Genomic DNA, 10,044 nt, shown 5'->3' on the forward strand with positions numbered 1-10,044 from the left:
TGGCTGCATGAGTTGTGTGTGGGGTGGGAGGCGATAGTTAATTATTGATTTAACAATTTTATAATGATTTAGAATCTTTTATAATTAAGTTAGGATTCTGTTGTAATCTCAATGATTTACTATTTATGCATATATTTTATCTTCTCCGAATTTTACTGAGTTTGTTTGTTGTATTTTGTAACAATTTGAATTTTTTATTAATGGATTAATTGATAACTCTATTGTAGTTATTAAATAACAGTCTTACTCGATGAAAACGATTTCTCCATGTTTACTGAATATAGTATTATTTTGATATAGTATTATTAATTATGTTAGCTAATTGTAAAAAAATCTTTGGCATTTGTTGTAGTTTGAAAATTTGTTGGTAATACTCTGATGCTTGCCTATTGTAAAAATTAAAAATTGATTAATTGATTTTTAATATATAATTATTTTGTATTTTAATAAATTTGATAACCTTTAAAATCAAATCGATCGATAAGAAGGCCTAATTTGTACTATTATGTACAAATTTTGTATGTACTATGTTATGTACAAATTTTGTATGAAGTAATGTTTTAAATGATAAATGTTGGGAGTCACTCCATATATAACTTGTTTTTGGGAAAGTAATCTTTTGAATGTTTTAGGACAAATCTTCAAAGATTAAAGTCTTATATTACATTCCATAATAATATAATATATATTATAGTAATATGTATATTATATTGACTATTGCTTACCAAGTAAATAATACTTATGTTGTTACTCTACAAATAGTCATAAGGATTTGGTGAATCTATATGTTATTATGAACATATATATAATATTCCCAGCTATCACTTACTAATAACTTGTACAACTTGTTGCTCTTAAATTTTATAATGATTTTTAATGTATTCTTTGTATTTGTTTACATTTTAGACTATGTTTAGATATGGTTATTAGTTTTTTCGGAAAATTATAAGAGATCATTGAACTATACTCCTTGCATTGTGGGTAATGTTTGGTAAAAAATTGTTTGCACACGATGTTTATAGTAAGTTAGTAGGTGCATGATATGTGTTGGCATGTAGGCTTTTAACATTTAATTGTGGTTAATTGATGTATTTTTGTACCTTATTTAATCACTTAATAAAAATATCGAATGTGAATAAGTATATTAAGAAATTTATTAAATAATTATAGATATTTAACTATATATTCAATTATTATTACTCCATATTAATAACTTGAAATTATTAATTAATTTTATCAAATTAAGTTTCACATGAATCATCAACTGATCATGAATTTATATAGAGATCAACTGTGTCCACCGTTTTCAACTAGGTATTCATGACCATTAAAGTCTACGGACTTCTCTTCGTGTATTCACATACAACAAAGGCACTATGCTAAACCTCATATTATCACTGTCATTTTCATATTTATTTTTTTCACCAAACCATTTCCTCTATATTAATTGTTCGAATAAAATCAATCTAAAATTCTCTAAACAAAATCATAATATCATCGTTTTGAGCTTGATCTCGCATAAACTTTCACCATTGAAAATATCTTTGCACTTTATATCTAAATCTTTATACGTAGCTTTTTCCCCTTTCTCAACTACTACATTAAATTTTGTTTGCACACCCAAACATTATCACCTCTCACCATATGGCAATGTGTACGTAATTTTGTAACACACAAAAGTTTTTTATTCCAATTTGATAAAATTAAAACTTTATTTTGAGTCATTTTCAAACGTCAAGGCTGACGTGGAATTTTCATCTTTAAGAGATTTCGATTTCCAAGAATTCTTTTCCTAACTGAAAAACTGGTACAGATAGCTCAGTTTGTAAAAAATAAAAATAAAAATAAAATGATTTTGTTTTTGTTTTTTTGCCATTTTACATTTTATAATCAAACCGTACATCAGAAAGGATAAAAACCAATATCAATAACATTAACATAGGAATAACAATTCTAATCTTATCATAAAGAAAAAAGCGTTCAATCAAGAAAAAGGGAGTACTATTATTATTATAGGGGATATATTATTAGTTAAATGATTGATAGACAAAGCAATAATTGGTTCTTATCATTTTATCCTAAAACTCTTTTTTAGAGATAGCTATGGATGCAAAATACAATTCTGTTATTTGGAGAAAATGATGGTCTACCAAAAATGCTGACGATATACGTCCATATCCTAAAATCACTATGAAATAATAGTTCACAAATCACATCAGAGCCGCACTTTGAATACATCAAGCTCGATTGAGATGGGCAATGACTAGGAGAATCGATCCTTTATATAATACAAATTACAACCTAATGTACTAATCAAGCTGAGAGTAGATTTTGAAACTTACCAAACTACTAGTTACTACAATTAACTTTCACCTTATTTATCAATGGCATGGAACAAGACAGAGCACTAGGAACACATTTTTTGAACAATGTAAAATGCCACAAAAAATGCAGCAATTGAGTTAAATGCATATTTACACAACCAATCCTTTCCTTCAGCTAGACTTCTGAAATAGGACAGGGAAACAGTTTTTCAGAGTACATCCACACAGAATTGTGCGATTCCAAAACTAGAATCTTACCCTAATAAGTTTACATGTTTGTCATATAGTTTATACCTTCCGCGATATTTTCTCATTAAGCTTCCATCTCCAACTAATTCTTCAGTCAAGTGTCTCGGCATATGTCATTGCTTCACTGGTCTTTATTACCTCGATAATTGACACGCGTTGAGAGTTTTTTGATTGATTCATTATTTAGTATGATTTGACTGACTCTGCAATTTGGAATTGATCAATTGATATATGATACACCAGTACAAATTTGAGTACTAGCAATAGTTGTGAAACAACTGCGAGAAGATCATAAAAATTTACCTGCTTGTAATCTAAAACAAAAGCTTCCCCAGACAAATCCTCTATAGCTCATCCTAAAATAAAAAAGAAGAGAATTATAACAGAAATAATACAAATATAATCTGAAGTAGAATGCAGGATGTTCAGATGGAGTACAGATTAACATTTAGGCGGAAACATGTGACATCGCTCTTTGCAGAATGGTCACATATTACCATAAACATTAACACATCCATGCACATACAACTTCACTCCTTCTGCCATAAAGTATTACCAGTTTTGCAAATAAGGACATGCAAAAATAATCTAATAGGGGATAGGCAATGAATATACCATTTTGTTCAACGATATACCATAAGGTCATCTTCAGATCAGTTTTAAGTCGTGAAAACCTGCAGGCTCACGGGTTCTTTGAGACAAACAAGCTAGAAGCTTGACGAGTTCACTTGTTTTATACATTGATTTAACTAAAACAAGGGTCAAACATCAATTTGAAGTTGCTTTCTATTCTAGTCGTCCAAAACAAGGAGCCTAAGAATCACTGGATAAGGTTCGCAAATAACTGAAACATAGGTCACCTTGCTATGTTTGAAAATGCCAAACATAATTTGGAAGGGTAACTGCTCAAAATATACTACTACTCTGGTCCAAAATCAATTTGGTCCATACAAGTGTTGCTCTAGAAAACCAAGGCATTAATTTTATATTTCAAATCTACCCTAATTTCCAATAAATGATCTTAAAAAGTTCAGAGTAGAGATGCAAGGTAATGTGATGAGAAATTACCCTTTATGATTAGTGCTAATAATAATTTTCTTAAAGGTAACAACATTTATTTTAGACTGGGGAGAGTAACAAATGCGGAAAGCAATGCAATTATACACATCCATAAATATGCGGTTAGGCTAAGATCTTTCTTAGACTTGTCAGATCAGTTGCTCGTTTTAACTGGAACTAGAGCAATAAAGATGCTCATGTAGAGTTCAAGCTCTCAAATAATAAAAAACGTCTAACTGGGCAGGAAAAAGCTGAAATAAAGGAAAAACTAAAACCGAAAATACATCACTTACCTGTTTTTATGGTGTTAACATTGTATTAGCACCAAGAGTAAGTCCACAAGGTGGAACTGCAGAAACTGGTGTGCAAGATCTAGAGGAATCCCATTCCATATCAAAGGCATATTCCAACCGTCTTCCAAGGGATTTTCCTGAAACTGATCTTTTACATCCAGAAATCCTGTCCTTCAGGTTTGAGGAGTCTTCCCTGTCAGGTACACTCTCGAGAAAATGCATGGGTGTGGTGCTGCCTGTGCAACTAGAATGCCCAGAAGCTTCTGCAATTCTTGAAGTCTTCTTTCTTATGATTGAAGGAGTTTTTGTGTAGCTCATTGCGGAGTTCCTTAACACAGATTCTGGACTGCTACCATTAGCAGAGACTGTTAACTTAAGACTAGGAGGTGTAGAGCAAAGTGGATGGCCATGATGTTGCCCGATAAAGTTGTCTTTACTAAGGTTTTCATCCATTGAAGAAATCATCAAGTCCTTTACTTTTGGTGGTTCATAATACAAGCGGCCAGGCTGATTGAGAGCCAAAGAAGATTGTGTATCATATGTTTTGTTCTTCTTGTTACCGTGGGAAACCTCGGTGAAGGCAGCCAATGACAAACTCAAGAAATCATGGTCAGGATCATTAACAGCGTCGTACCTAGACCTTTTGGGAGATTCATACATACTCCCAAAAGAAGTAGGACGAACAGCCTCAACTTGAGAACTACTCCATCTGGTGTTGTGTGATGGATCCAAAGGAACATTTAAAGAAGAGTCCAACAGAGGATATGATATTTTAGTGACACTTAAAGTGGATTGGCATTGTTTATCTGTCTCCCCAATTGGAAGAATTTCTCCCTTGCCAAATTGTATTCCACCAAATTGCTTTATCAGATCCCTCGCCTTCTGTTCTGATGATTTACAGGCTCCAAATGAAGAAGTACCCTTATGCAAACCATTTTGAGGAGAATTAGCAGATCCAATTCTCAAATCAGTTGAGCAAGCATCAGCAGCATTACCTACTCCTGTCTGCTCGCTCAAAAAGACTGTTACTGCATTATGAGCCTGTGCTGGATGCTTCTTGATTTCCAGATTTTTCTTGTGAGTTGAGAAGTCCGGAGATCCCTCACTTTTGATATCCGGCACTAGCCTACTTAGTAAATTCAAGTTCAATCTTTTCTTCAGAGTGGAATTCCAATGATTTTTAATTGCATTATCAGTCCTGAGAGAGCGCCAAAAGGAAAAATAGATCAGAAAGGAGAACTAATCAAAGATACGTGCCTATATGATACTTGAGCAAAAATCAATCAAACAGAATGCATCAAGCGTAGGCAAGAAAATCATTTTAGAGTAATCATGATAAATTAGAAACTGGACTTGATAGATACAAATCGACACATGTACCTGCAGCTATTAGCACAAAAGAACGCCAATCCTCTGAATTAAACAGGGTGCACATTGAGTCCTTAAAAGTACAGTTGCGAAACCTAGAATATCCAGGCTTCTGCGGAAAGAAGCTATCATACTATTACTACCTCTGTCCCCATTTGGTTCTCCTAACTTGCTTGCCAAGGGTCAATCTGACTAAAAAATAAAACTTAGCTTATTACTACAAGTTGAAAATTGTTGAAGAGTTCCACATCGGGTGAAAAAGGGATGGGTGGTCTCCTTATATGGTCTTGGGAAATCCTCCACTCATGAGCTAGCTTTTGGGGTTGAGTTAGGCCCAAGATCCATTTTCTTTACCTAGTGATACCAGAACTCATCCCAATCCTTGTTTCCCGATGTTGGGCCCCTATTTAAATTGCCCACACTCCAGATGCTCCGTCCTGGGCATGACGTAGAGTGTTTAAGAGCCCCATATAGAATGAAAAAGAGATGGCTGATCTTCATATATGGTCTTGGGAAATCCTCCCCTCTTGAGCTAGATATTGGGGTGGAGTTAGGCCCAAAATGATGCTTTCAACTTTTTTACCATTTCAAATTGACAAAATAAAATATTAAGAGAGTTCCAGACATGGATAGTTTTGAACCTCAAGAAGTAAAAGAAGAAACCACATTGGGAGAAAATGATTTAGAAGTCTAGATGGAAGTGAAACTGGAGAATAAGATAAGGAGAAGTAAAAGTAAAGAGAAAGCTGCATATGCCTTCACTGCCTTCATTATAAAAATTATCTACTTATCTCCCTTGAACAAACTCGAGTAGTGTCCAAGATTTTGATACACTCTGTAAGCAATGTACCAAGGAATCCTAAAAATCAAAAGGTTGTGTTTGATATGGCATACAAGTTATACCACACTATTACTAATGCTGACTTTTCAGAATCATGCACTCCACATGATCTGCCATTGGTATGAGAGGGTGATAGATATTACAAATTAATTGATCTACATTTTACGAATGCCCAAAGAATCTCTAAATCAGACACACTGATATACATAATAGAAGAATAGATTTTTTAGAATACCTTCCGGGCAGAAACCTCGCAATTTTAGCCCACTTGTTTCCGTATAATTGGTGATAGTGGCATAGGACCAATTCTTCCTGTTCAGTCCAGGCATCTTTTGTTATTGTTGGGTCAAGATGATTGTGCCACCTGTGACATTCATGGACGATCTCACAACGTTAGTGAACATAGCAGATTGAAACAACTATAATAACTTGCAATTAATCAACCAATGTCACTTTCTTTTTCAATAGGAACAGAATATAGAAATGTGGATCTCCTTTTAGGCTTTAACTGCAAAATCCAACAAATGATTCACCAGTAAATCGCAGTAACCAAATATTTAGCTGGCTCCCAGTTTTCATGCTTTTTCTTATTCACTCACAAAAGAAAAATCTTCCTATGTGCAAAACATAGCCAGTCTGAATCCTTATAAAGAAGGGTTGTGCCTCAAATTATGGATTTTTCATATAGCCAACCCCTACTACGTATTGGGGCATTAGTTGATTGATTAATTGCTTTGAAAAGACGCACACAACATCAAGCAATAGATAACAGGAAATACAATGCTCCTATAAACGAGCAGGACCTACACAGGACAGAAAATCCAGTAGGGCAAAGTGAAAATAAGACAAAAAGATAAGATTCCTGCAAAACACAAGAGAAAAGTGAGACAAAATGAGTTCTCAAGGCAAGGAATAACTCTGTAAGCAACATAACTACAGAAATTCCAGGAAGCCTTTTGAAAAGTTCTGGGTTTATGATCATGTAAATTAGTTGGAGGTATAAATACAAGCTGTGGCATAACAACAGATTTAGGCGGAGTTAGAAACTGACCTTTCCCGACACTGCTTGCCAATGCGACCAGGCAAAGAATTTGCAATATTGGACCACTTCTTACAGCCATGTTTCTCGACTAACTCAATAATCAGGTCATCCTCCTGAAATTCCAAATGGAACAAAACAATTGTTTTTAATAATCAAAGTCTTGATAATTGGAATATAACTCGTAGAAAAGCAATGGTTGTAGAACTGTTTAATACCTCCTTTGTCCAAGGACCCTTTACAAGCTCAGGATTCAGAACCTTCTGCCAGCGATGCAAGCACTGCACATCAGTCCTTCCATTCAAGCACTCAGCTATAGAACAAAAGAGAACACAATAAAACCACACAAAATGTTCAGCAGACAAATTTTGCTCATAGATACAACAGTATAAGTTACTCCATGAAATAGCCAGGTATTCAAAAGATGGAAACCAAGTCATAATGTGACTTGGAGCAAAAAGTAAAGGTCTTTGTGGTTAACCTAGCTGAAAGGTATAGAGCATGACAGAATAAATGGTTTTACCAATTTTTTTCCAGTTTCTTCCTTTGAACCGTTCCACCACTTCAGTCAATAGATTGTCCTGTGAAAGAAATAAAGATGTCAGAAATTTCTAGATCAAAGGAAATGAGCCTATGGAAATAGTAAAAGTGAGTAAATTAAACTGGAATTATGACTAACAAAATCTATCTTTATCCTTTCCTTTGCTCAATTATACATCCTAAGGATCCACATGCATCAGAAGCCAAAAGGAAAAAGGACATGACAACTCAGACAGATAATTCTATAAGTACCTAATTATCAAGGAGACACACTCTAATCACAAGGTTATAAAAACCATCATACATGTATGAAGAAAGATTCAATGGAGAACTAATGCACTTGAAATCAAACCACATAATAGGTACAACAAGAGCTCCAGCGACTAGCCTATTACCTCTTCTTCTGTCCAGCCTGCCTGAGAAGAACGCTTAGTTGGACCTGAGCTCCTTCGACAACTGGAACTGAAATAGGATTAAACAATTGAAGTGAAAACTAAAATTGCATCAATCAGCCATCTTTTTCAAAGACCTTATTTGAGGCCCAACTGTTCAAAGACAGAAAAAAATCAAAGGTTTCAGCTTACCCAGGCTCGGAGGAGCATCTCGGAGTGCTAGCCTCATAACTGCTATCAGAGAGAGATGAACAAGAAATGAATCCACCAATGTCCAGAGTTGGAGCTTCCTCTTTAACTTGTATCATGATCTTGCGACCAAAGAATATCCTTAAACTGCAAAACAATTACGACGAGGAAGAAGTAAGAACAAATGCTTGAACGCACAAGCTAATTAAGAAAAACGAGAACAGTTACAGAAATTAAAAACCACATTTCGCTCTATTCACACCAGTAAACATGTTGGGCCCAACAATCAGTATAATGCTAGACTAGCTGTCAACTTATAACCCTCTTCTTTTGTCTAGACATGGAAGTGGCAAGAGCTATTAGTTACACCAAATAAGAAAATAGAATTTCTTTTTCAAACAGATCATAAGAAGATTCTGACAAGAAAACAAGCATATATCCTCAATCCTAAATGTTCATGGCACCCAAACAAAGGTGTGGAAAGATTTTCCAATAATCCAGCAATACAATGAAATATCTCACAGCTCAGCAAGAGAAGGATAATGCACATGTGTGTGCTCCTCAGGATAATCAATCAATCAACTACACCTCGACCCCAAACTAGCAAAGATCTTCTATCAAGATCATTTGTAACCAACCACTCAAGCACAACCCCAATATAAATCAATTTGTGCATATCATTTTTGTGTAGTGGCCAAACAAATCTACTTCATATATTTCAATTTCATGCTTATCCCTAAAGTACCTCCTCAAGAACTAATAAAACACACAAAAATCGAACTTTTAAACAAAAAAAACTCAAAATTCAACACAAAGATCAGAACTTTAAACTAGCATTTTGTCAGCAATCAAACATTATCAGATTTTCCAAACGAAGAGAATTATCACCTTAATAAAACACACCTACAAGCAAAAAAAAACAATTATTTTCCCCAAAAAAAAGCTTCAAAACATACAATAATGAACAAGACGCCGTGAAATGCAGATAAACACTTGAATTGCTTCGAAATAGTCAAATAAACAGGGGATGGATACAAAAACAAATTTATAAAACACATAAAAATGCACCTAAAATCCAGATACATATATAGCTAATCAGAGTAGTCAAATTAAATGAACTGTTTCAGTGAACTACACCTCAACCCCAAACCAGTACAGATCCGCTATATAAGTCATTCCTATCCACTCAAACTCACTCATTCCAATACAAATCAATATTCGTATATCTTCCCGTTCCATAGATGCGCCCAAACACAAAACACACAAAAAAATCCCCTTTTTTTACATCTCTTAACCAAAAAAATATCAAAATTCACCAGAAATATCAAAACTTTACACTAACATTCCATCAATCAATCGAACAGGATCAAAATTTCACAACAAACAGATTCACACCTGACGAACCAACAAAAAAAACGCAAAATCCAAAATAAACCAGCTTGAAAACATACAACGATGAACAAAACAGCTTGAATTGCTTCGAATTCGTAAAATAAACATTAAAATCAGAAAAATGTACCTAAATTGTAGAGAGAGAAAGAGAGCATTATAATTGAATGTAACTGACCGTTTTTGAGTGAAGTTAGGGTTTAAAGATATTAATTGTTAGAGAGAGAAAGAGAGAGTAGCGGGAAACTGAAGAATATTCCGAAGAGTAACTGACGGATTTGTTGGATTTGAAAATATATATATGAAGAAAGTAGTGTGTTGTAGAAGGAAGACACTCAAGCGGTGGGGTTGGGGAAGGACT

The 10,044-nt window shown here is 34.3% G+C and overlaps 1 protein-coding gene across 2 annotated transcripts; it reads right to left on the reverse strand.

Annotated features, from left to right (window-relative positions):
• Nucleotides 1–2,269: 2,269 nt before the first annotated feature.
• On the reverse strand, nucleotides 2,270–10,044 carry LOC102583241 (transcription factor MYB28-like). Of its 2 annotated transcripts, none has more exons than XM_006358821.2 (10): nucleotides 9,862–10,044; nucleotides 8,298–8,441; nucleotides 8,109–8,175; nucleotides 7,697–7,754; nucleotides 7,392–7,486; nucleotides 7,186–7,289; nucleotides 6,370–6,498; nucleotides 3,926–5,123; nucleotides 2,877–2,929; nucleotides 2,270–2,776 (listed from the first exon to the last, which is right to left on the reverse strand). In XM_006358821.2, the coding sequence occupies exons 2-8, from the start codon at nucleotides 8,411–8,413 to the stop codon at nucleotides 3,932–3,934; spliced, it is 1,761 nt and encodes a 586-aa protein (XP_006358883.1). In that variant the 5' UTR covers nucleotides 8,414–8,441; nucleotides 9,862–10,044; the 3' UTR covers nucleotides 2,270–2,776; nucleotides 2,877–2,929; nucleotides 3,926–3,931. The 2 variants fall into 2 exon arrangements, with proteins under 2 accessions (XP_006358883.1, XP_006358884.1); XM_006358822.2 differs by having other exon boundaries at nucleotides 9,814–10,044.

The sequence above is a fragment of the Solanum tuberosum genome, unplaced genomic scaffold (genome assembly GCF_000226075.1).
Source record: "Solanum tuberosum cultivar DM 1-3 516 R44 unplaced genomic scaffold, SolTub_3.0 scf00281, whole genome shotgun sequence".
NCBI lineage: Eukaryota > Viridiplantae > Streptophyta > Magnoliopsida > Solanales > Solanaceae > Solanum > Solanum tuberosum.